The sequence below is a fragment of the Chaetomium tenue genome (assembly GCF_020726465.1).
Source record: "Chaetomium tenue strain MPI-SDFR-AT-0079 chromosome Unknown F5144scaffold_2, whole genome shotgun sequence".
Classification (NCBI taxonomy): Eukaryota; Fungi; Ascomycota; class Sordariomycetes; order Sordariales; family Chaetomiaceae; genus Chaetomium; species Chaetomium tenue.
This window is the reverse complement of record NW_027117330.1, coordinates 5,041,989-5,066,955: the sequence shown is the minus strand read 5'-3', so window position 1 is coordinate 5,066,955 and position 24,967 is coordinate 5,041,989. Positions and strand designations below refer to the sequence as shown.

Sequence of the window (24,967 nt, the reverse complement as noted above, 5' to 3'; positions counted from 1 at the left end):
CAGGAGGCCGTCATGAGCGAGTTCTTACAGGAGAGAAATATGCGAAACAAGGGAAATGAGTCATGGAATGCTTTTGATATGTCAGTTCCAAAGCCAGACTGGGACTTGAATATCCACTACATCATACCCACTGGTTGACAGGGTTGACCCTTACAGGCTTCCTCGCCGCAGATTTGACACGTCAGTGTTGAGGGAGGGCCTTGAAACCATCTCCAATTCAACGTTGCGTTGCGTTGAGTTTATTTTTTTTGAGGAAGGTCAAGGTGCGGCTTGTCCGGGGTTTCCGAGACGTTTACTGCCCCCCGGCATTTGTTTCCAAGGACCTCCCTAATTCGTACCTAGTTGGCCGCCTATTACCCAACTGATAGGTCACTTTTAGGTGGATAAACCCGCCGTTAGCCGGTCATCGGTGGCCGTCAGGGGCATTCCCGAGGTTCTAGCCGGGTTCTAGCCACGTAAAAGATCCACCATTGCCCCATCGTCGGTGAGTAAGTGGCGATATTATTAGTCGGCATTACCAACAGGGCCGAAGTGCCATGTACCCCAGACGGGACTGCTTCTCAACTCCACGATTTGATGGACCCAACACGTTCGATTCCTGCTGGATCTGCCCGGTCCTTGTTCGAGATGCTCCATTCTACTCTCCGATCCCGGATTGCCGAGGTGAAAACTGCCATGGCTCGTCCCTGAGAAAAATGGGACGAACCGGATTCCTTCAAATACCAACTCGGCCTGCCCACATTTCCCCAGATTTCTCTTGATTTAACCTCACCCACGACAACCTCCTCAACGGGGTCCCATTCAGCTCAGAAGCTTGGCTTGTTGGCGTCCGGCACGGCAATATTTAGACGCGGGCAAGGCCACAGCTCGAACCCTCAACTCTCACGTCAAGGGCTCCACTCGTTGCCCGTCCAGATGGTGTCAAACGCCCCGGTTGCTGGGGTCAGCCCAGAGGTCTCGTCAGAGAGAAAGAAGAATGGGCCTGACGACATCGAACCAGCCCCGCCGGCCTACTCCCCGGACGGCGAGCTGAAAGATGCTTCCGAGGAGATCAACTATCATACCCTCACCTGGTGGTATGCTCACCCTTAACAATGTGTCCCACCAGAAAGCCTGGAAGCTAACTCTAATGTGCAGGCAAGCCGGCGTGGTCATGATTGCCGAGACCGTGTCGTTGGGTATCCTTTCGCTCCCTGCCGTCGTGGCAAACCTCGGGCTGGCTCCCGGGATTGTCGTGATGGTCTTTATGGGCATCCTCGCGACCTACTCGGGCCTGGTCATGGGCGAGTTTCGGAAAAAACACCCCTGGGTCGAGAGTTTCGGCGACGCGGGCGAGGTCATGGGCAGGTCCATCGGCATGGGCAAGTTGTTCCAGGAGGTCTTCGGCTGGGCCCAGGTCATCTTCCAGATCTTCGTCATGGGCAGCCATCTCCTGACCTGGACCATCTGCATCAACACCCTGACGAACAGCGCCGCGTGCACCATCGTGTGGGGCGTCGTCGGCCTGGGCCTTTTCTGGCTGCTGAACACCCCTCGCACCCTGAAAGCCGCCGGGTACTACTCGTTCGCCTCGTTCGCGTCCATCTTCACGGCCGTCATGATCACCATGATCGACGTGGGCATCGAGAAGCCCATCGGCACGACCAGCATCGAGGTGGCCCGCACCATCGGCTTCAGCTCGGCCTTCCTCTCCGTCACCAACATCGCCGTCGCCTTCAGCGGGCACTCGTGCTTCTTCAGCGTCATGTCCGAGCTGAAGAAGCCCGACGACTGGCCGAAGGCCCTGATGCTGCTGCAGGTGTGCGACACGGTCCTCTACATCATCGTGTCCGTCGTGGTGTACGTCCACGTCGGCCCCAACGTCCCCTCGCCCGCGCTCTCCGCCGCTGCCTCCCCGGTCGTCAGGAAGATCATCTGGGGGTTTGCCATCCCGACGATTGTGTTGGCGGGTGTGATTTATGGCCACGTGGCGGCCAAGTATATTTTTGTGCGGGTCTTTGCGGGGACGAAGCACATCGCGAAGCATACCAAGCTGGGCCTCCTCGGCTGGCTGGGCATCACATCGGCTATTTGGATCATCGCCTGGATCATTGCGCAGTCCATCCCCGTGTTCAGCAACCTGCTGGGTCTGGTGTGTGCGCTGTTCGCCAGCTGGTTCTCGTATGGTATTCCCGGGTCGCTGTGGTTGTGGATGTACTACGGCGAGTGGTTCACAACCCCGAAGAGGACGGCTCAGTTTGCGCTCAACGCGCTGCTGATGCTGGTTGGATTGTTGCTGTGTGCTCTGGGGCTATGGTGCTCCGGAGAGGCGATCGCACAGGACAGGGGCACGGAGCCGTGGTCTTGCAAAAGCAATGCCGCGTAGACGGTGGCGTAGTTAGATACACTTTAATGATAGATTGCCGTTTTGTTTGTTTCTTTACGTTGTACCCACTTGAATGCCTTTGGTCATGATGTGATGTGCTGGTGGGTTTCCTCTAGAATAATGGTCCGGAACCGAGTTTGGCTTTGAAGGAGGGGGAATAAAGGGGTTCAACATCTCGTATAAGTTAGGTACTTATACATACCCTACCCCCTTGATGAACGGGTTCCGTCACTCAGCCACAGATTACCTTTCCACGACTGTCACCATTTCAATTATACCCGGGGGCCAAATACCTATTCCCAGTCTTCGAATTGCACCCGACTTTAAGGATGCAGAAGGTAGCAATTCAGACATAACTTGGGATAGGGAGCAGCCAACGGCGGACCCTCCCCGTCACCACATACAGGTCATAGAATAGACGACTACTAGGGGACATAGATCAATGACATCATGGCAAGGTCCATATGCCTATTTCATACCAGAGGCTTCCTACTACATACATACTTGCATTGTAATAAGACAACCATCGGTTTTTCCGTGTCTCCGGACCCCCCTATCGATACTTTTCAGCGACTGAAACACACCCCTTAAGTCATCAAGCCAAAGAACTTGAGCATAACCGGCTCGTTAACCGGCGCGATATGGCCGACTCCCTGACCAAAGAAGCCCTGCAGCTGGGTGCCATCACCGTACACCTCCTGGGTGTACTGAGCCGAGGGGACGCCCGAGTTCGTCTTGGTCAGTGACAGGCCCAACACATTAGCCCACTGGGTGAGCGCTTGGTGGGCACACTCCGGGCGCACGAGGGTGTCGGCGTTGCCGTGGAAGATCTGCAGGCGCGTGCGGCGGCCCGTGTAGCCCGGGTACGAGTTGCGCACGAGGTTGCCCCATTCGGCCGCCGAGCGCTGGATCTGGCCCTGCGCGCAGGTCTGGTTGGGCGAGAAGGGGGTGGCCGAGGGCGCGCCCAGGAAGCAGGCGTGCGCGACGCCCGAGAAGGCTGCGCCCGCTTCGAAGATGTCTGGGTAGGAACCGGCCATGACGTTGGTCATCATGGCGCCGGACGAGCCGCCCATGACGTAGACCTTGGACGCGTCGCCCTTGTACTTGTCCAGCGTGTACTTGACCATGCTGACGATGCCGCCCGCGTCGCCGCCGCCGTTGTGCGTCAGGCTGGCGGGGTTTTGCACGTCCCAGCACTGGAGAGGTCGGTTAGTAAGTATGGTAGGGCTAGGATTGGCTTTGGGCGATGGGTTACATACGTTGCTCATCTGGGTCGTGCCGGCGTAGATGAGGATGAAGCCAAGCTGATCGGCGTATGAGGGGAGCTTGGTACCGGAATACCACCCCTGGGCGGAGCCACCGCAAGGGTGCAGCTAGATTGGGGGTCAGCCTTTTGCATCGGACTTGGTGGGTGAGTTGCAACTTACGGCAACGATCACCGCTGGGGAAGCGGCAAGCTTGTCTGGGACATAGGTGTACATTTGAAGGCCCGTCGGGTTAGTGCCGAAGTTGGTGACCTGCTGCAGAGACGCGCTCTGAGCCAAGCCCGCAAGGGCGGCAATGTTTGTCAGGGACTGAAGAAGACGCATGGTGGGCGTTGTCGAGGAAGAGATGCTGGGAGTGTATGGAACTGTTGATGGCCTTCAACTCAGCTCATAACGCTGCGGAAGTCTGATATTTAAGATCGCCATCGTCAACCACAAACCTGGATCGGAGCTGATCTGGTTGGTGCGGCACGCGGGCACGGCAATGGTTGGCCGGATGAAGTGGCTGATCCAGGGGGCGTGACGACGACCCCCGAGCTCGAATAGGTAATAGCCTGAGTCCCAGGTAGTCGGGCACGAAAGTCAATTTAATCTACACAGAGCCGCGATTTCGGCTCCAAATCACGGAAAGGATGCAGGGCATAATCTGGTGCCATGTGAGTTGGCGAGGAGCCGATCCTGCTTGCCGGGCAGCGTCCCCTCTCATACCAGGAAAGCCGCGGGTTTCTAAACAACGCCATGCATTTTGTTTATATCACCCGCATAGTGGACGAGGGGTTGCAGCCCATACAAGGTCTCTAACCAGTTACACTTACCCCAACACTAACCCCAGTAATAACCCCAGCAATGCACTCCACGACTGAGCTGCAACGCCTTATTGCTGCTGATCTCCTGCCGAACCCTAATGCCGATGATCAGCAAACACTACCACACGCTTGTATAAACAGCTACCGTGCAAGCAGGTACAAAATGCCCGAAAGTTCCACCAATCTAGTGCCCGTAGGGCCTTTCCGTTTTCCTAATTTGGACCCCCGCGCTACACACCTCGCCGCCCCTTACAAGGACCCTTGATCCCTTCTTGAGACAATGCCCGGTTGAGCCGCTAGACTCTCGCTTGTCAGCCTGCATGTTTGGCGAGACACCAACAACAACGACAACACCAAGATGACGCGCTACTTTGGTCAGATTTTCTCCGCGGCGGCGCTCCTCGTGGCGGCCATTCATGGCGTAACGGCCGCAACACCCTCCAAGGGCTGCGGCAACGCCCCCAAGCTCATCACCGACGCAGCGGCCACCACTCCCCTAAAGCTGACGTCGAACGGCAAAAACCGCGAGTTCTACGTCAAGCTCCCCGCCAACTATGACAACACGCACCCCTACCGCCTGATCTTCACCCTGCACGCCCTCGGCGGCAACGCCCAGCAAGTGACCGTCGGCACCGGCGGCTACCTCCCCTGGTACGGCATCCCGGCGCTCGCCAACGACACGCTGGGCGCCGTCTACATCGCGCCCAACGGGCTCAACAACGGCTGGGCCAACCAAGGCGGCGAGGACATCACCTTCCTCAAATCGGTCATGGACACGGTCGAGGCCGACCTCTGCATCGACCAGAACCTGCGCTTCTCGACGGGCTTCAGCTACGGCGCGGCCATGTCCTACTCGCTGGCCTGCTCGCTGGGCAAGCAGATCCGCGCCGTCGCCGTCCTGTCCGGCAACCCCCAGATCAGCGGCTGCACGGGCGGCACCGAGCCCGTGGCGTACTATGGCCAGCATGGGACCAAGGACTCGGTGCTGCCCATTGCGGCGGGCAGGCAGATGCGTGATCGGTTTGTTAAGAATAATGGCTGTGCGGCCGGGCAGCCCGCGGAGCCGGCGGCGGGGGGGAAACATATCAAGACGGCGTATGAGGGGTGTGGGGAGTATCCTGTCGTGTGGAATGCGTTTGATGGCGACCATACGCCGCAGCCGGTGGACCCGGGCACGTCGGGAACCTTCTCGGCGGTGGAAAGCTGGGCGTTCTTTGAGCAGTTTACATAGGGTTGGGCCACTCAGGTCGGGCTAAGGGTGGTGTGTGTGTGTGTGCGTGCAAGGGAAATATTGATTTCTTGAACAGGGACCTGTTGCGGTTCGAAAGGTTACGTGATTATTAGTATCATGGAAAGGGATAGTGGATGACGAAGATTCTCGCAACTACGCAATGGTTCCATGAAAGAACAGGCTCTTCTCCACAACTTCCACATATTGGCCACACATGATGCATCGCATGCTCTATATATCCCACCTAGTATTGCCAAAAGCTTCCGAGACGTGCAAATAGCATCGCAAGACTCCCTCATTTAGAAAGACACCCTCTATGATGCCTAGTTCGGGTCATCTAGCGTTTACCAACGCTGCTCTAACACTAACTCCGGAATAATGTCAGCTGATGTTGACATGGAAGGGATAATATTCTTTGTGATCGGGTAAGTTGTATGGACGATGGAGCCAGCCAAAGTCTTAAGAAACGAATGATGAGCTCGAGAATCTCAGTAGGCTTAACAGGAACGCAAGTCCTTCCTCTTCGTCTCCAACTCACCCACCAATGGGGGAGGCAAGTGAGGCACATAAGCAAGCCACTTACCCGTTTCGATCGAAACACCCCCGCCTGAGAGAAGAGGGTTGAATTGGGCAGCAAAATGTTCAGCCGCAGAGCCGCCATGTCGCTTTTCTCACGAACAACCGCCTAGTCGACGGGGCCTTATCGCTAGCAATATCGCGAACCATGTCGACGTCTTTCGGGCCTGGGAATAGGGGTTTCAGGTGGGACACAATGATGGGACGATAAATGCGGAAATCCACATACTCACTCCCGGGTAAGATCACCGGCTTTATCACGTACCCAACTGTGTGAATATGACCCCAGACACCTCGCTAACGTCTCTAGAACGGCCGGAAAGCCCGCCGCCGCCGCGTGCAGCCATCCCCTTCTCTCGCGATCCCCATTTTGTCAATCGTGGAGACATTCTCGACCAGATCAGCCAACGATGCTCCGAGCCTCCCGGTCGCGTGGCCCTCGTAGGGCTTGGTGGCGTGGGCAAAACGCAGCTTGCCATCGAATATGCCCACCGCGTTACCGACCGAACTGCCGAGGGGCAACCTGGAACATGGGTATTCTCGGTCTTTGCAGCCACGAAGGCACGCCTCGAAGAAGGATTCAAGACAATCGCAGACGCTGTCAAGCTGCCCGGCCGGAATCAATCTCAAGCCGACATCCCCCAGCTTGTGTACAACTGGCTGTCCAACGACCGGAACGGCAGATGGGTCATTATCCTCGATAACGCCGACGACCGCAACGTACTCTACAGTCCCATCAGCGACGACACCCCCAACAGCCGGCCCTTTGCGACCTACCTACCACAGAACCGGAACGGGTCGATTCTCATCACCACCCGCAACAAAGACCTGGCCTTCAGGCTGACCGGGTACCACCAAAACATTATCGAAGTGGGGCCGATGGCGCAGACAGACGCCCTCACCCTGCTGGAGAACAAGTTGGGATCGCTCCCGGATCCAGATGTTGCGGTCGATCTCGTGCATGCGCTTGATCTCGTTCCGCTGGCCATCAGTCAGGCCGCCGCGTACATACGGGAAAGGGCACCACGGACCTCGCCAAGCAAGTACCTCGCCGACTTCCGGGCGAGCGAGAAGAGACAGACGAAGCTTCTCGAGCACGATGCCGGCGATCTACGAAGGGATGGGGGCGCACCCAACGCCATTCTTACTACATGGCAGATATCCTTTGAGCACATACGGTCCGAGCGGCCTTCTGCAGCTGATCTCCTCTCGCTCATGAGCTTCTTCGACCGACAAGGCATCCCTGGATGGGTTCTCAGCCCTTCTGGAACTTGCAATCAGACGATGCGACAGGCCGGGGATTCGACCGACAGCAACAGTACCACGGACGGCGATTCAGACAGTGATGCGGATAACGATTTCGAAGAGGATGTGGTGATGTTGAGGAACTACTGTCTCATCGTCGCCGACGAGACAGGGGACAATTTTGAGATGCACAGGCTTGTACAGCTATCGACGAAAAGGTGGCTTGAAGCGTTTGGGCAACACGAGACATTCAAGCAACGGTGTATCGAGCGACTGGCAGCATCATTCCCGCCAACAGGGGAATACGAAAACTGGGCGACGTGCCGGAGTCTGTTCGCACACGTCCAAGTAGCTGCTAGTTACCTCCCGAGCGATGATATGACTGAAGTCTGGGCAGCTCTTCTGTGCAGAGGGGGGTGGTATGCACAGCAGCAAGGGAGATATGACGTGGCAGAGCGAATGGTGGGCGAGGCGCGGGAAGTGCACGAGAGGAAGCTGGGAAAGGAGAATGAGGTGACTCTAGTAATTCTATCAAATCTTGCTAGTGTTGTTTCAAGTCGAGAGCGGTGGAACGAAGCTGTGAAGCTACAGGCAGAGGCGGTGGAACTTTCTAAGAGGAAGCTTGGAGTCGATCATCTCGACACACTGGCCAATATGAAAAACCTGGCTTTCGTATTTAAGAACCAGGGCCGACTCGAGGAGGCTGAACAACTACAACTACAGGTGTTGGAAATTGAAAAGGCGAAACTTGGAGTCGATCACCCCAGGATAGCGACGACCATAAACAACCTGGCTTCAATATTTTGGAACCAGGGCCGGTTAGAGGAGGCTGAAGAGCTACAAGTACAGGTGACAGAACTCCGGAAGGCGCAGCTTGGAGTCGATCACCCCGATACGCTATTGAGCATGTCTAGTCTGGCTGCGACTTTTTACAGCCAGGGCCGATTGGAGGAGGCTGAGCAGCTAGAAGTACAGGTGATAGAACTCCGGAAGGCGAAGCTTGGAGTCGATCACCCCGATACGCTACTTAGTATGGGAATCCTGGCTTCGATATTTTCGGAGCAGGGCCGACTCGAGGAGGCTGAACAACTACAACTACAGGTGTTGGAAAGTGAAAAGGCGAAACTTGGAGTCGATCACCCCGGCGTAGTGACGACTATGAACAACCTAGCTTCAATATTTTGGAAACAGGGCCGATGGGAGGAGGCTGAGCAGCTAGAAGTACAGGTGATAGAATTTCGGAAGGTAAAGCTTGGGGTCGATCACCCCAGTACACTAACGAGTATAAACAATTTGGCTGCGATATTTTGGGAGCAGGGCCGATTACAGGAGGCTGAGCAGCTAGAACTACAGGTGATAGAAACTCAGAAGACGAAGCTTGGAGTCGATCACCCCCATACGCTATCTAGTATGGGTAACCTGGCTTTGACTTGGAGATCTCAGGGTCGATACCAAGATGCCTTGGCCTTAATGATGGATTGTGCCGAGGCTCGACAGCGAGTGCTCGGCGCAACGCATGCAGACACGGTATTGTCTTTGGCCACTGTCACAGAATGGAGGGGTTCAAACGACACGTGCATCAAGCGAGTTAGTCGGAGGGCTGGGATTGTGGGGAGGATGAGGCAGCTTTTCGTCTGGCGACCGAAGAAACGGTAGAAAAGGTGAATGAAGGGCAGCTTGTGTATCTAGAGAAGCTCGAGGACCTGTGGCTCTCCCCACTTGATAGTGTTCCAAGTTGTTTTCCGCTAGAGGTTAAGGTCGGTCGATATGTCTTGATAGAACCAGTCAGTCTCAAAAGCAATGTAAATTACACAGGAGATCCCAGTTCTAGCGACGGACCGGGGATTCACACCCATGTGTTCGACTTGGTCGCCGCCACCTGGCTTGTTTTCTCAGTTTCCTCGGGCCGGCGACATTGCAGTCTCCCACTTGTGGGCCCCATGTTGTTTTCTGGGTTTTATCTTGATGGACTGTTCTTGGGGTTCAACCGGGCATGGATTTCGGTACCAAGCACCTGGATCTCGGGGAAACCGGCACGACACCAGACCTCGCAGGACTTCGGGGCCACCGGAAAAATTCTGCAACATGCGAAAGCAGCCCTCGAGCTCCCCAGCACGATGCACGGTATGCACCATATAGTCATTGGTTGCCTCAATCAACAAGGGCCCATCCCGTTCGGACACTACGTTGCACCACCTCGCCTCCCAAGCTTCAACGAGCACTGGCAAACACCGGACAACACGGACCGCATCCTCGGCAGCCACCTTAACTGCCGCTGTGCTGGCCAACAATATCCAGCCCGCTTCGGGATACCTGATTAGGAAATAGCCGAGGGAAGCGCGTGTGGTGGTGGTGGAGAAGCTGGGGCGCCGATCGCTCTCGGCGTTCGTCATGGGGTTCCCACCCGGCTGCGGCTGCTTCTGTTTTTTTTCAATGTTTTCACACACGGCCCGGATGTCCCTTTGATGGCCGGCACTGCCGGGTACGGCGGGTGTCAGCCACACCGCTGTGTCTAACTGGCGGCTGCCATGGCCGAGTTGCTTCGAAGCCCGAGCTGGCCTTCTCGTGCAGTGCGAGAGCGCCTCCCTTGCTGAGTAGACGGTCGAAATCGTTTACTGTCTGCGCGGTCATGCAAAAAAGCTTCACACCTCCATCTTGACATCCACCCGCATGGCCACCCCTCGCTGCCACAATGAAGACAAAAGAGTAGGTTGTCGAAAACCCACGGCATTTGGATAATTGGATCTAGGACCATCCCTCCCCAACCGCTCGAAGTTAAGCCCGATAGAATATGTTTGGAAAGAAATAAAGTAGATCCTACACCGGGACTCCCCAGGGCTACATTTCCTTGGCAACAACGAACCCGACAGAGCAAAGGTGGCCGATGCTCTGAAGGTGGGATGGAAAAGGGTGCCACGGGGCCTGATCGACAGGCTTACCGATTTGACGCCCGTCGGCCGACTACAGAGGTACAGAATCGATATACCGGATATGGAAGTGTGAACTTAGTTCTTCTCCAAGGCATACGAAGGACGCCCTTGTTCGGCGGGAAGGGATCTCGAACACTATAACTAAACCGGGGAGTGACCCGAGTGCTCGAGGCAGCCGGTCGATTACTAATACAAGTGACTATGTGAGAAGTCGTGCTCCCAAGCTCTGGCCTGCAACGAGCTGTTGGGGCCGCCAAATCCTGCCTACATTACAACCCTCAGGCTTCACCTCATGTTACTTCGCCGCTTCAGTAATGTCGACTGCAGTGTCTTGGCAGTTCTCACCGCAAGGTAGTCGAGCTACGGTGCGGCCGCAAAATTTGTCTGGCGGGCGGGCACCGTTCTAAAGATTAACAACCCAAGTCATTCACATGTACTGCTTCCGGACAAGCTCTGTACAGACCGTTAGACTAGGTATAGAAGTCATTTTATGGAAATAGAGGTAGGAAGAATCAATAATGGTATTGCACTCGGTTTCATCCAAATCGGGTTTGATTTGGCCGAAAGCTGGTATATCAAAAAACTTTGTGGGTGTTCGGCCTTTCTTGAACAGGGGGTGACGGGGTGGTGACTTGCTAAGAAGTTCCTTCCATGCCACTTGCAACAGAAAGGCAGAGTGACCAAGGGGTAAAGCGTCGCCGGTAATTACTTTGTCACCTCGAATCGCAAGTTGGTCATGATCTTCTATTCCTTCCATGTGTGGTCATGTCACGTCTGTCGTCTGTGCTAAAATTGGGGTTAGGGGTGAATACTGCACCGGAGAGGGGATGAGCTTCGGCCGGCGCCTTCGGGGGCACCGCAACGCTCGTGGAACGGAGTTCGACAGGCGCACAGGCCCCATGTTGCCGAGAACGGGCAACCTGCTGCACTCCGCATGTGGCTGATAACTCTCCTCGCTGGCTTGGGTACCTATTCACGGAGGGTGAATATTTATGAGGCATGAGCGGGAACGGCCCCGAACTATGAGTAAGGAGTCGCAAAAACGGAGGATGTACGCGGGGTCAGTCCGGCAATGCCTGACCGGGCGGACGCTGGCCGTCACCGGGCCATGGAGTCGAAGGTCGGGGGGTGGTCGCAGGATGCATTCGATGGAGATTGTGCGTAGCAGCTGTTGGATCCGGGGGCCGGCTGTAGCGTTTCCGGTATGGAGAGCAAGGTGTCCCTCAAGGTGTTTAGGGGTACATATCAGATAATCACTCAAAGATGCAGGCTACCTATACGAGACGTTAAGCTATTAAATTTGCTACCAAAACCCTGATTTATAGCACTAGTTCATGCCGTCGTCCGAGTATGTAATCTCGTCCCCATCACCATTGGTGATGGGGCTTATACCCCGGCCGGGCATCTGGTGGTGAGTGGTCGCGTGCTCCGGGAAGGGGACTTGGTGGTTGGTGGTCGCGGAGCCACGCTTAGACAAATGTAAGGTTAGCAAGTGGTCGGTAATGGTGAGAGTGCAATGTGATAGGTTCCAAACATCAGGCAGAGGGGTAGGATGGTTCTTACGAGGGCCCGGTGGGCGGCGCCGCGAGCCTTGGAGCGCCGGCGGTTGGCCTTGGAACGGCGAGGGGGTTGACCTTTGAACAGCGAGGGGGTTGGCCTTGGAACGGCGAGGGGGGCGGCCCGTTGTTGTTAATGATTATGTTACCACGCTGCTACAATTAGTACAGATTGCGGATCACAGGATTAAAACATACTGTGACGTGGTAGGTCGCTATCTTTAGGATCGTCGTGTGGAAAGATGTGGTGGGAAGAAAAGAAAAGCAAACTCAAATGAGTCAGATAAATACCTCGAGATGTAATGAAAATTGCAGACCTCGCCCGGCCCCGCTCATTCCATTTTCGTTCATCGTACGATTGTAGGGAGGAAGGTGCAGAGCGAGATTTGCGGGTGCCTACCTGTAGGTAGGTAGGTTCCAGGTTGTTATCATGGCAGGCGCGGCACTGGGTACTGGGTTACTTGGGGTTCATTAGGACTTAAGCACGGTGCCCGCATCTTTTGCAGCCCCCTGGTCTCATCCTGACCGCCGCGCTGTTTACGAAGTAAACCTAGAATGTAGGCCAACGAGACATGGCTTGATGTGTTATAGCAAATCTCTTGCAGCCAGTAGTCCATTGCACCCAATTTGATGTGCCCCGTTACGAACATGAAGTTTGCGCCGCGCATTGGTGATACTGATCCCGTCAGATCTTGTTCAAGGAACGGCTGCCGGACCCGTCTGTGCAACTGAGCCCGTCGCAAAGTGAGCCGCTGGCCCACCTCTCATCTGGGAGACGTCCAGCACTGCCTGAGCCGTTCGAGGGCGCGAGCTGGATAATGTCGGTTCGTGTGGCCCTGGACGGCCAGCTGACATTGCCTACCTGGCTGAGTATGTGCATACGAATATAGGTAAGCAAGCGGGACGGATTGATGACTGACTGAAGGTGCTTGGGGTGCCGGGAATGGGTTCGTTGTGCTTCACTGTCATGGCACGCTTCTCCTACAATAATATTTACTTTTGTCGTTATGGGCTCAAGTATGTTATCTTGTGAGCTAACCCCACTACTTATCCGTTAGCTATTCCGTATTACCCTTGATTTTGGCGCGTGCTCGAGATTGCCCGTGACAATGTTGGCCTGGGCTGAACCTCGAGCTGGCGACCCGACTGGAGATGGATTTCCCGACCGACCCCTGTCTCGCGTCCGGTCCACATTCGTGACAGGTCAATTACACATGGTTGCACGGTCTCTTGGATAGGAGATTCAACATCCATGTGGATATCTAAGTCGAGAAGATCATGTTTGCGGATGGTGGAACGATACCGAGCTCCATCTGATTGGGAAGCCTCTCGGTACCGAGAGCGATGTTGGTCATATCGTCTGGGAACAGCTTGTCAATCTCAGGGACGTTCGAAAGGTGGAAGACGTAACCCTCAACAATGACCTTCTTTACTTTCCGCCCCGTCGTACCACTCCGAAGCTCCAACCCTGGAACCAACTTGATCATCACACTCGGTTTGGGGGGCGTGGCGGGGGGCAACCTGTGCGAACAATACAACATGTCGAGGTTTGAATCCCCGCGTTGAACCGCTTGGCTCCCTGGGCACGGCGGGTATGAAGATGGTATGTTAGGCCAACCAACTGGCGGAGAAGTATTGAGATCTAACGTATCGTCGGACATTTCGATCTCGATGTAAGCAGTCGCTACCGGCGGCTTGTCGGCCAGAACCGTTTCTGGACAGGGGCACCGGGGTTTCTGCATAAGCTGGGCGAGCGTCAATGGGGAAGAACGTATCAAGTCCAGCACCTCGGTATCGAGCAAGTCGCCATCGCTATACCGAGCCCCCGCTGGCTATAGTCCTGCCCCCGGCCTTCTCTGGATAGCGAAACTGCTGTTTCCGGGACTCGGGGTAGCAAACGGATCGCTATCCGGTTGGTTCGACACCCCCATCGCCTCGTGCAAAGCTCGGAGGAGCACTGTGCGGTTGGGGCCCTTGTGGGGAAGGGAGGTGTCGGGTTACGGAAACAAGAGTCATCCTCCCAGAGCGACCTGGAATTCTTGACGCCAAGTTTCTAGCCGTCAAGGAAAACGGTATGGTACCTACCTAGTCATTGCGAATGGGGCGAATGTTCGCACCGGGTTGCTGCGCTTCGCCGCCGCGCCCGGCTTCTTGTTGGCCGTCGTCAGGCCAACTCAACTCCATGTCTTTGGCTACCCCGAACGCACCGCCGCCCGCAGCGAACCCACAGCCATACGCTCATGGGCCCTGGATGATGGGGTGGAGGTGCATCGTGCCAGCCCAGTGTTGGAGAGGAGGGCGGGTAATACCAGCTGGCCTTTGCATACATACGACTCTGGGGAAAGGGGTGGTGCGCAAGGCTGGCAACCTGGCTGTCGGCCGTTCTTTCGGCGGCTGACAAGGTATCTCGGTTCGACTTGGAGAGAGGGCCGATAATCGGCGTCATGCCCGTTAAAGCCTACTCCAAGACCAAAACCCTCTAGTCGGACCGTCCAGATCGAGAGTTAACCGAGGATCCCAGGAGATACCGTTCTCTCGTGAGAGCCTTTTGAGGCGCAAGCTTTCGACCTCGAATGACCGACTTCGAGCGCGGGCGGGGACGGGTCAGGCGGTAACCAGGAGGTATCTGGACTTATCAATTACTATTAGCATTGTACACACTGGAATATTGGGATAGAGACTCACAGTTGGTAGGTAGCCGGTACAGCAAACGTCGACGGCCAGGATTGAAGCTCTTCGCGGCTCCCGAGTTATGTTGCAGGAGGAAAAGGAGCTTGGTTGAAACACGCGCAAGAAGCAAACGAAAAAATACACCATGCCGTAAATGAGTGTAGGGTCCCAACTACAACTGCTGCACCGCGTCAGTGAAGGACCTGGACACATTGGTGGGGATCTTGCTTGCCATCCACAGGATGACTCCTTCGTCGGAGCGGTGTTTGTAGGCAACCTCCAGAGCCATTTGGATCTTCCTGGTACCGGCAGTGTCCCACCGCGACTGACGCTAACCGGGGCGCTTATTCTTCAGAAAGGCAGCGATAATAACCTGGGTGTTGTCATCCCTTCCATGGAACGAGGGGTATTGAAGGCAGGGGATGACGTGGTAGGGAGAAGAGCGTGATTTCGTCGGCGGTAGAGGGCGCATCGACAGTCGCTCCATCTTGTTGCTCTGCCTGGCAAACTTGTTGGAGGTAGATGGTGGTGTTGATGGGTGTAAGTTTCGTCCCCCGCACAGGTATCGACAGGGCTTACACGCAGGGACACGGTACACCTATTTTTGTCGATTTGACAGCGGTTTGGCAGCAGCCCACCAGTAGCCGGACAGGGGGCCAAACTTGTGCACCATACCACAGTAGAACGACGCTTTTTGACCCGAGGCGCTTGTCCGAAAAAAAAGAAAACGCGTTCCCTCCCGAAGTTTCGGGCGAACGCGGCAGTGCCGTGCCGGCCATTCAGGGGGAGATCCGGGCCGTGCGTTGAAACACTGAAAAACAACCGCACCCTGGTCCCCCATGACGAACGCCGAGAGATCGGCGCCCCGACTTCTCCACATTCCCAAACACACTTCTCTCGGCTATTTCCTAATTAGGTATCCCGAAGCAGGTTCGATGTCGTGAGCCAGCCTAGCGGCAGTTAAGGTGGGTGTTGGAAAGTGCGGTCCGTAGTTAACGAGTTTACTGAGTAGTACTTGTCAACACTCGCTTGCAAGGCCGAAAGTAAGGCGGTGCAACGTAGTAGAGTACCTATTCCAGCTGGGTTGAGCCTTTGTGATTGGGGCAAGTAGTTAAGAACGAGGTATACAGTAACTCCATACTGTGCTTCGTGCTACATTAGAAGCCTGAGGGCTGCTTTCGCATATTGTACACGACAGTTTTTCCCTTGGCGCTGCGAGATGTCGTGCCGGTTTCCCCGGGGGCACAGTGGTTGGTACCGAAATCCATGCCCGGGTAGACCCTGGTTGCGTTGAGAACTGAGTTCTCGGGTGAAATTTCCTATGCTTCAGACGGACAATTTCACCCGAGAAGGAGGAGAGGATCACAAACCTTCTCCATTTTCTTCCCCCGACCTGGATCCTGATTTCCCCAGCTTCATCCACTGAAAAGTCCGGGGCCTCCATTGCCCCATAATTCCCCACAAAATCATGCCACAATCCCGTCCAACAAATGCAGGAAGCTGCATGGCGATCCTGAACCTTCAAGTTTCGTGTGACTAAGCCCAGGGGGCGAGGAATTGGCCAATAATGGTTCGCTGGTGTGTGACGGCTGACAGGGTTTGCAGGATGCAGGCGGGGACTATATAGGTAGTCGTCCTTCCGTCCATGAGTTCCTTATCCTTGGGGTGTTACTTCAACCGCTGCCCTCTCTTCTTGGCCCTCCCCTCCTGCCTGTGTACGCCAACGCAAAGCAGGTGAAGCTGTCGACGACCAGTGGGCACCATGAAGAAGTTTCTCGGGCTCCGGGGCCGGGCCCTCAACCTGGCCGTGGCCACAATCGCTGGATGTGACTTTCTTTTATTCGGCTATGGTAAGGACGACTCGCACCATGTATCACCGATCCCACGCGGCTAACGTGGTGTTAAAGACCAAGGCGTTATGGGTGGCATCCTCACCCTCAAGGTCTTTCTCGACGCCTTCCCGCTGATCAACCCCGAAGCGGCCGGCCTCACAACAGCCGAATCATCAACCCGGGCAACCTACCAGGGAATTGCCGTTGCTTCGTACAATCTCGGGTGCTTTATCGGCGCCGTCATCACTATCTTTATTGGGAACCCTCTCGGCCGAAAGCGTATCATAATGTTGGGCACTGCCGTGATGATAGTGGGAGCCATCCTCCAGGCCAGCTCGACCACATTGGAACAGTTCATTGTTGGGAGGATTATTACAGGATTGGGCAATGGAGGAAATACCAGTACGGTAAGCCAGTTTTCTCTTCGAAAACGATTGGGGGGTTGTCTGGACAATGCTTCCGCAGCACATCATAACCCTAACCCTAGCCCATTACCCCTTACCCCTTTAACAACACCAACACCTTCAACACCATCAACACCATCAACACCACAACACATTCAACAGCGTCATCAACACCACCAACAACATTATCAACTGTTTCAACTGCCTCGTCTGTAAAGTCCCTTACTAAAAGCCTTTGCATCTAGGTCCCAACATGGCAGTCTGAAACCTCCAAAGCACACAAACGCGGGAAGGTTAGTGAAAAGAATCCAGCTGCAAACCGAATAACGTTCTAACAGCCCTATCGATGGTAATGGTTGAGGGAGCTCTGATCACAGGAGGCATAATGGTATCTTATTGGCTCGACTTAGGCTTATCGTTCGCACCGGGGTCCGTTGCCTGGCGTTTTCCGCTCGCATTCCAGGTTTTCTTCTGCCTGATCATCCTCATCTTCATCCCCTTCCTCCCCGAGTCGCCGCGCTGGCTAATCCTCAAGGGCCGCGAGGCCGAGGCCAAGGAGGTGATCGCCGCGCTCGAGGACAAGGAGCCGACGGACCGGGTTGTTGAGAACGAGTTCCTCGCTATCAAGGAGACCGTGCTGGAGATGTCCAAGGGAACCTTCGGGGACCTCTTCACCATGGACAAGAACCGCAATCTACACCGTACCCTGCTCGCCTACTTCAACCAAGTCTTCCAGCAGATCTCGGGCATCAACCTGATCACATATTACGCGGCTGTAATTTACAAGGGCCTCGGAATGACAGACTTTATGTCACGCCTGTTGGCCGCCCTCAACGGCACCGAATACTTCATCGCGTCATGGCCGGCTGTCTTCCTAGTCGAGCGGGTCGGCCGGCGCAAGCTGATGCTGTTCGGCGCGGCCGGACAGGCAGCCACCATGGCCATCTTGGCGGGGGTCAACTCGCGGAGCGACTTCGGGTACCAAATCGCGGGCATCGTGTTCCTCTTCGTCTTCAACACCTTCTTCGCCGTGGGGTGGCTGGGCATGACGTGGCTGTACCCGGCCGAGATCGTGCCGCTGCGCATCCGCGCCCCCGCCAACGCCCTCTCCACCAGCGCCAACTGGATCTTCAACTTCCTCGTCGTCATGATCACCCCGATCGCCTTCAACAACATCGGCTATCAGACCTACATCATCTTTGCCGTCATCAACGCCTTCATGGTGCCGGCCACCTACTTCTTCTACCCGGAGACGGCGTACCGCTCGCTCGAGGAGATGGACAACATCTTCCACAAGGTCGAGGATGGGTGGAAGGGTGTGTTTACCGTCGTGCAAACGGCCAAGGCCGAGCCGCGGTGGTATGGCAAGAATGGCGAGCTGTTGGTCGATTATCAGCAGACCGAGGAGCATCAGAGGCATATCAAGGAAGAGGGTGGTGTGGTTGCGCCCGAGAAGACGTCGGGTGAGGGTGATGGGTCCGGGAGTGGGAGTGGCGGTGGTGGTGGTGCCACCCACGACGAGTTCCGCGCGTAGAGTGTCTACTTCGGTGTTTGCGCTTGGAGTGGCTTGGAGATACCCTTACCTTACCTAGCTAGATGGCGTACGGGGCCGTTTTAGAGATAAGGAGATTGAAGATATACCCTGTCGGACAGTAATAGACAGTCCATGGATACCGGAAGTTCAATCGGTTTCTGGTGCTTTTTGGGTTGAGTGCTGATGTTGTTACATGGTATATACGGTGCCCCTGGCCTCTGCCGAGCAAGGGTGTCCTTTTCTCAGCGTGACAGGTGCTGACCGGTCCGTTGTCGTCCTCTTTGCCTTCACCAGATTTCCGGGCAACACCGCCAACAGGGAGATTACAAAATGTTAAGTAAGTATGGAACCCTAAGAGCTCCCCTCCTTTTTATGCGAAGTCAGCAACTGCTCGTTCCCGTAGTAGATGAAGTCGAACTGCTTTTACTTCCCAAAATCGGAACGGGACAGTTAACTACCGGCACTATTGACATCCCTAACGACGTTAACTATTAAGAATGTTCAGGTAGGTATCCAGAGTCGCTGTAATTGCTGGCACATACCTTAAAGTGGGTGTCCAAAAGTATCACGCACGCGCACCACCACGACCCCCATTGTGACGAACCTGTCCCAGGATCCTATCCTGTTAGGGTTCAGCTTCGTTGAAGGTAATCTCTCGAGGATGCTTAGGTTCGGTGCAGCCAAAAGGTGCACAACAATAGACTTGTCTCAACAGTAGGCTTGCGAGCTTGTAGCGAACTGTAGTTGTGATTGCTAACTGGAGAACTCCCAGAGCTCTCCAGGACGAGTGACTATATACATACTGTTATCACCGTCCACCCAAGGTGTTCACTGGTGACATTCCCATGTCGCTGGTGAACCGTCATTATCACCAGTGAGGTCCTTACTTCACTAGTGATAATCCCTTCTTGGCAGTGATTCCCCTTCGATTGGGTCCTTAAGCGATTGGCTGTCGGCGCGTCCCGCGCCTCCGCCTGCAGCCTCCCTGGCCGCCCTTATGGTCATTCATGACACCCATTCTAACAGCCACAACTCAGTCCAAACAAATGCGATTTAGTAGATAAATACAGGAAAGTGAAGCTATGCAATAGGACATCAATGTTCGGTATGCCACCCACGTGCCTGTACCAGGGCCTCACAACGCCTGGGCATTGAATCGATAAACCCCCGGCCCTGCGGTACCCAATCCCACGTCACCTTCAAAGCATCCTTTGTAATTGCGATATTTGCGTCGTTAGTTTTCAGGATATGTAAGCTAGGTTGAGGCCTTCCTCCAGGTCCCATACATTGAATACCCTAGGGGGGGCCCGAGCTTGACTGTAAATTGCCAGACCGACTGTCCCAACACCCATCCTTCAGATGCAAGTATCTGTTGGATATCGGGACGGAACACGAGCTGTCGAGCTCTGAGAACGTCTGGTCCAGCAGCTAACTAGTACCGCCCTCTGTTCAGGGGAAGCCGTACAGTTTCCAGTACGTGCAGTCTCATGGTCGTAAAATATACGTGTGGTGGGAACAGTATCTGGTGATTCCGTTTTCTGATATCCTAACGGAGGCCGCGTTTGAGTCCAACTATATGGTCGAAAAACAGAAAGCATCTTCTGTATGGACAGGGTTTGGCGGGTCCCACTTGCAACGAGCATTTGGCCTAGTAGTATATAACTCTCAATCGTATTCGTCTAACTTGCGTGGGATTGGGCACCGCAGGGCCGGGGGTTTATCGATTCAATGCCCAGGCGTTGTGAGGCCCTGGTACAGGCACGTGGGTGGCATACCGAACATTGATGTCCTATTGCATAGCTTCACTTTCCTGTATTTATCTACTAAATCGCATTTGTTTGGACTGAGTTGTGGCTGTTAGAATGGGGGCCGTGGTGGTGCGCGTGCGTGATACTTTTGGACACCCACTTTCATAGCCAAATATCCCAAGGTACCGGCTAGAAAACAACAGCATATTCAGGGCCTAAAACCCAAATTATGAACAAGACGACCATTGTAATGATGCTAACCAAACTATATACTTTACCAAACCTAGTATTTACCTGCGAAATCAGAATTCGACACCCCAACCCACCACATCACCCCTACCCAGCCCCAACTCCTTAACACAACATCCGTTCTTCAACTGCAGCCACTTCTAGGCAACCGCTTATTTGCCAGAGCGGTAGTTGTTCCAGAAGCTGACCATGCGAGCCTGCTGTCCGGCAGTGAACTCCTCGTAGCACGAGCTGCAAAGGGTTAGCGACAACACGCCCCTTTTACAGACACAACCCCCCAAGACCAAGAGAGAACTCACTCATAAGTGTAATCCATGTAGTTATGGATGGGGTCCAAACCCGCCTGGCTCGGGCACGAGTCCCTGCCAATCGGGCAGCCGCTGCTGGCGCTGGCCTGGGCCGGGGTGTCGGAGACGGAATCGCCGGAGCCGGTGCAGCCGCCCTGGAAGGTGTGGTACAGACCAAACCAGTGGCCGACCTCGTGGGTGGTGGTGTGGCCCAGGTTGTAGTTGGTGGTGGAGCCGCCCGGCACGGAGGTGCTCAGGACGGTGCAGCCGTCGCGGATCTGGGTGGTGGAGCCGGAGGAGCCGCCGCCCGACTCCGGGAAGTAGCAGTAGCCGAGGTTGTCGCCCATCTCCGGGAGGAAGTAGACGTTGAGCGTGCGGTAGGTGCCCTTGCGCAGGGAGCGCTTCATGGTCATCTCGTAGCCTCGGGTGTCGTCGGCCCAGTTGGCGTTGACGGTGTGCGTGGTGCCCTTGAGGGTGAACTGGAAGCCGTAGGGGGCGTAGGCCTTGTTGAGGGTGGCGAGCTGCGAGTTGAGGACGGAGTCCTGGGGTGGGTGGTTAGTTGGTGTTGTTGATGGGGGGTATCGATGCTGGGAAGGGTATCGATGCTGGGAAGGGGACTTACAGAGACGTCATCACTGCTGGACCTGTGCACGACGTGGAAGTAGGTGTCCACGGTGACGGTGGCCTGGATGCTGAAGTTGCCCGACGCCCTCAGGGAAGCCTCCTGAGCGGCGAACTGCTGCGAGACCCGGATGTGCTCTGCATCGGGCTCCGGGGCGCCACAGCCAAAGCCACGGCTGATGGGCTTGGTCTCACGCGAAGGGGCGGCGATGGCACCCTGGGCGGCCGCCAGGGCAAGGGCAAAGGGAGTGAAACGCATGGTGAGAGGAGCGGGGACTGCCGGTGGTAGAGCTAATCTATACAAATTAATGTAGAGGCCGATGCTGTAGATTTCACGCTCCCAAGATGCGGGAGTAATCTAGTCTCTTATACAAGAACCACTCGAGGCCATAGTGAGAGTCTCTCCGCTAGTTCTCGGCCACGATGTCGGATTCTGGAAGGTAGATCGCCAAGCGACCCTTTCGACGGGGCCATGTCTGCCTTGTCTGCAATGCGACCCCTGACACGGAGCTGCAATCAAAGTTCTTTCGGCTTCTTCCTTCCTGATCCGATCCAGCCTTCCCCCGACTTGGGGGCCGGGCCGCTGTGGGGGCTCATAAATTGGCATTGGACCTACCGCATGGGAGATGGCTTGTGCTTTGATTTGGTGCCTGAACTTATGTTTAGTGTGTTGAGAGGGTGGTCATGGGCGGTGGGGCCCGTGGAGGGCCCAGAAGGGGCTCACGGGGCCAGGACGGGGTGGCCCGGAGGCGTCGGCGAGGTCCGGGGGGCCACTGATATCTGGTATGATTAGCATGTGCAAACGATACAAGTGTAGTTACTCGTCAGCCAGATAAGCGAGATCACTAAGCATAACTTGGACTTGTCGTAGGTAGACGAATGCTCCCATGCTTCCCGGTAGTTGGAGGTGCCAAGGGCCGGCCTCGGCAACCCCACGAACAGATGCCGGCGGCTACGGCAGATAGTGGCGACCTCCCCAATGGGGAAGTTGGTGAAACGGGTGTGTTGTCTTGAGAGGCTGATTGGACCCGTTTGCCAAGTGCCCCCAAGCCGTTGTTGGCAGGAGTCTGAGGCTAAATACGACGCTGCCCTGGGATCGAGAGGAGAAATGAGATGGGGGTTTATGATTGGAGGTTTCCCATGGACGAATCTCAAATCTGAAGCAGATTCCTACGCGACCTTCCAGACAATGATACGCGCCCTTTCCGCTCCGGTCCCCAACCTGGGAGCGATCTTCATTTCTCGCTTGTCTCCTGGGCTCGTGTCGTAGAAGTTAAACCTGTCGACAAGGTGAGGGATTTTCAGGGTCGCTTGCATTTGTTTGGATCGCTTGTAAACTTGGTAGAAACTAGAAAGTAAGCGAGTAGTTCGTCGTGGCCGCCCTCAAGAGTCTCGCCCCCAACGGCCGTCGGAGAAAGCCGCAGGCTAGGTACCTTATGTAAGGAGAAGGAAGATGCGGAGGGAGGGAAAGGGGACGTCGAGAGAATGAAACACTAAGAGTACTTGATAGAAAAATGAGTGAGAAAATACCCCCGTGGCATATACTCATTACTCTCTCACATTCCCTTTTCTTTGGCCATTTCTTTTATTTTACTCGTGCGCAAAACGGTGATGTTGCTGCTTAGGTAGGTACCTAGGTGGGTACGGGTACCTACCTAGACTTCCAAATTGAGCGCCGCGTCTTCCACACTGGTACCTACCTCTCTGCACCCGTTATACCCGCTGCTCGGAGGAGCGGAGCACAGAGGCCAACAGGTTGTATCTGTTGGGAGCCTAGGTAAAGTACTCTCTTTTCATGGCAGCAATCTAACCATCAAAAAGATATACGCTATTAGCCGGCCAGTTTAACATCTCTTCTTCACTTTCCGCATCAACAAACAACTTGCTGTCGCCGAGCCCCGCAGGTATGGTTCCCGCCCCCGATTTCGATCCTCAAACTGAGGAAACTCTTTCTTCCGAGAAGAATGGAAGCAGCCGAATTGCCGGCGGAAACGCTCGATCGCCTTTGCGGGCCCCCACCGCAAGAGGAAGTGTACGCCGCCGAAGAAGGGGCGTAGCAAGATGCCCACATCCACGCGTTAACCAATGGTTACGGGATGGTCAAGGATGCCCTCTGTCAGGCCGTAAAAGGAATTGTAGATGAAGACGCCACCCTAGCATGATCTACAGTGGTGCATGACATATGTATGATCGGACTATCAACCTCATCGGCCGTTTATGCGGGCGTAGATACAGGATGACTTCACCGAAGGGGATCGCCTCTATTCTGTGGGGTGTATGACATAGGAGGTACATCGGGTCTCAATTTCATGTAATTAGGTGAGCATAATCGATCGCAAATCGAGATTGAGGGGCTCATTTCGACCGTCACCCGTCTATATAACATCAGTCTCGAATGGACGGATCCCGAGTTCCTCCTCTCCCGCTCTACTCCCACCATCTTTCTTCCCTACCCGCGCCGCCTCCGTCGCCCCGACAAAGAATCAATCTCATAACCACAAGGGCCCAATACGGTTAAACTCTGGCAAGTTAGAACCTAATTACCGAACTCATATGACGCTGATGTAAAGTGTGCCTCTCAGGCTTTTCTGAAAACATGATGAAGATTTCACTGTTGTGCTCTGTACTCCTTTCGGTTCAGGTTCTGGCTCAAGAGGGCGGCCAATCTTCTACGGGGTGCCACCCGTGTGAGTCTTCAGTATGCCCGACATGCTCCTCAGTCACCGTTGTGGAAGAGACTATCCGTGCCCCAACCGTCAAAAACACCGACACGGCTTTCATCTGTCGCTCGGAAATCGTTAAACCTTGCGCTACACAGGCGCCTCCTGAGTGATGAAAGAGTCTTGGTTCTGTTGCGAAGACATGAATGAAAGTGGCAGTAAAATGGAGGGTTCATGGGATTCTGTATGTCAAGAAAACATCATCGCCCGTCACAGAATGGCGCTGGGCCAAATATAAGTTCTGGAAGGAATGACAGGTTGGCATGTCCTGCCTTGCCGTCGGGAAGACACTCCTGGCAGGTCCAGGAGCTCAGTTGATGCCGAATATTAGGTTGTGATCTCGATAACCTCCTGAGGGTTCTGCTTTCTATTCTTTTTTTCCCGGCTGGCTTCTTTCAATTTATAATGTGCCAAGTACCTAGGTACCTATAAAAGCGAGCAGTGGTGAAAACGACCCCACAGGTTACCACATTACAAGCAGCGCCCGAGTTCCACCGCGTCATCGAACTTTCCGAAATACGGCCGTATTGTGGGGTTTATCGCCCCAGGGCCGCCGTGACCTTTTGCAAGAATCATGGTGCTGAGGGGTCCGGGAATTTGCAATAGAATTCTGGACCAGCCCATACCTCGAAAGATTCCCCGGAACAAGTCTTTGGAGGGGACGATACCAACGTCGTCGTATCCGTCACCGGTGGGACCACACAGAGCGCCATCTTGTCAAACGCTTCGATGACCTCAACGTAACGTAGATTGGGCAACCTCGGAGAAGCAGCTACAAGGTTGGAGCCATTTACTCCCGTCCGCATCGAGAAGGGATCGATATCTCGTTTAATCACATCGAGACCGGCGATCCAGTTGGGGCACTGTCTCGACAGGGTACAGGTACCGGACGAGGTTCTGCTTCGACCTCTCAGAACATGCTCTTATA

General features: G+C 55.0%; 7 protein-coding genes across 7 annotated transcripts; 4 read left to right on the top strand and 3 right to left on the bottom strand.

Annotated features, from left to right (window-relative positions):
* The first annotated feature begins 623 nt into the window (after positions 1 to 623).
* F5144DRAFT_149405 (transmembrane amino acid transporter protein-domain-containing protein) lies at positions 624 to 2,472 on the top strand. The gene is made up of 2 exons (XM_066782458.1): positions 624 to 1,076; positions 1,138 to 2,472. Exons 1-2 carry the CDS (start codon positions 916 to 918, stop codon positions 2,363 to 2,365), a joined length of 1,389 nt encoding a protein of 462 aa, XP_066647397.1. The 5' UTR covers positions 624 to 915; the 3' UTR covers positions 2,366 to 2,472.
* A 478-nt stretch (positions 2,473 to 2,950) lies between these two features.
* Positions 2,951 to 3,954, bottom strand: F5144DRAFT_643577 (Alpha/Beta hydrolase protein; the record flags this gene model as incomplete). The annotated part of the gene is made up of 3 exons (XM_066792819.1): positions 2,951 to 3,561; positions 3,625 to 3,738; positions 3,793 to 3,954. 3 exons carry the CDS (start codon positions 3,952 to 3,954, stop codon positions 2,953 to 2,955), a joined length of 885 nt encoding a protein of 294 aa, XP_066647396.1.
* An 840-nt stretch (positions 3,955 to 4,794) lies between these two features.
* Positions 4,795 to 5,667, top strand: F5144DRAFT_643575 (Alpha/Beta hydrolase protein; the record flags this gene model as incomplete). The annotated part of the gene is made up of 1 exon (XM_066792818.1): positions 4,795 to 5,667. One exon carries the CDS (start codon positions 4,795 to 4,797, stop codon positions 5,665 to 5,667), a length of 873 nt encoding a protein of 290 aa, XP_066647395.1.
* A 661-nt stretch (positions 5,668 to 6,328) lies between these two features.
* On the top strand, positions 6,329 to 9,250 carry F5144DRAFT_565014 (P-loop containing nucleoside triphosphate hydrolase protein). Its single transcript, XM_066788463.1, has 3 exons — positions 6,329 to 6,482; positions 6,554 to 8,762; positions 8,889 to 9,250. Exons 1-3 carry the CDS (start codon positions 6,455 to 6,457, stop codon positions 9,142 to 9,144), a joined length of 2,493 nt encoding a protein of 830 aa, XP_066647394.1. The 5' UTR covers positions 6,329 to 6,454; the 3' UTR covers positions 9,145 to 9,250.
* A 3,720-nt stretch (positions 9,251 to 12,970) lies between these two features.
* On the bottom strand, positions 12,971 to 13,757 carry F5144DRAFT_565010 (uncharacterized protein). The gene has a single exon (XM_066788462.1). It carries the CDS (start codon positions 13,714 to 13,716, stop codon positions 13,237 to 13,239), a length of 480 nt encoding a protein of 159 aa, XP_066647393.1. The 5' UTR covers positions 13,717 to 13,757; the 3' UTR covers positions 12,971 to 13,236.
* A 2,458-nt stretch (positions 13,758 to 16,215) lies between these two features.
* On the top strand, positions 16,216 to 18,557 carry F5144DRAFT_565007 (general substrate transporter). Its single transcript, XM_066788461.1, has 4 exons — positions 16,216 to 16,494; positions 16,552 to 16,883; positions 17,126 to 17,172; positions 17,226 to 18,557. The coding sequence occupies exons 1-4, from the start codon at positions 16,407 to 16,409 to the stop codon at positions 18,412 to 18,414; spliced, it is 1,656 nt and encodes a 551-aa protein (XP_066647392.1). The 5' UTR covers positions 16,216 to 16,406; the 3' UTR covers positions 18,415 to 18,557.
* A 2,006-nt stretch (positions 18,558 to 20,563) lies between these two features.
* Positions 20,564 to 21,578, bottom strand: F5144DRAFT_591006 (uncharacterized protein; the record flags this gene model as incomplete). Its single annotated transcript, XM_066790216.1, has 4 exons — positions 20,564 to 20,642; positions 20,711 to 20,853; positions 20,959 to 21,240; positions 21,321 to 21,578. The coding sequence occupies 4 exons, from the start codon at positions 21,576 to 21,578 to the stop codon at positions 20,564 to 20,566; spliced, it is 762 nt and encodes a 253-aa protein (XP_066647391.1).
* Positions 21,579 to 24,967: the final 3,389 nt, after the last annotated feature.

Excerpts from the sequence above, each read along its gene's own strand:
- F5144DRAFT_149405 (XM_066782458.1), top strand. The coding sequence starts at position 916 with ATGGTGTCAAACGCCCCGGTTGCTGGGGTCAGCCCAGAGGTCTCGTCA. Across the intron at positions 1,077-1,137 it reads TATCATACCCTCACCTGGTG|GCAAGCCGGCGTGGTCATGA; the intron begins GTATGCTCACCC and ends TCTAATGTGCAG.
- F5144DRAFT_565014 (XM_066788463.1), top strand. The coding sequence starts at position 6,455 with ATGCGGAAATCCACATACTCACTCCCGG. Across the intron at positions 6,483-6,553 it reads ATCCACATACTCACTCCCGG|AACGGCCGGAAAGCCCGCCG; the intron begins GTAAGATCACCG and ends TAACGTCTCTAG. Across the intron at positions 8,763-8,888 it reads GGGGTCGATCACCCCAGTAC|GCTATCTAGTATGGGTAACC; the intron begins ACTAACGAGTAT and ends TCACCCCCATAC.
- F5144DRAFT_565010 (XM_066788462.1), bottom strand. The coding sequence starts at position 13,716 with ATGCAGAAACCCCGGTGCCCCTGTCCAGAAACGGTTCTGGCCGACAAG.
- F5144DRAFT_565007 (XM_066788461.1), top strand. The coding sequence starts at position 16,407 with ATGAAGAAGTTTCTCGGGCTCCGGGGCCGGGCCCTCAACCTGGCCGTG. Across the intron at positions 16,884-17,125 it reads ATGGAGGAAATACCAGTACG|GTCCCAACATGGCAGTCTGA; the intron begins GTAAGCCAGTTT and ends CTTTGCATCTAG. Across the intron at positions 17,173-17,225 it reads AAAGCACACAAACGCGGGAA|GATGGTAATGGTTGAGGGAG; the intron begins GGTTAGTGAAAA and ends AACAGCCCTATC.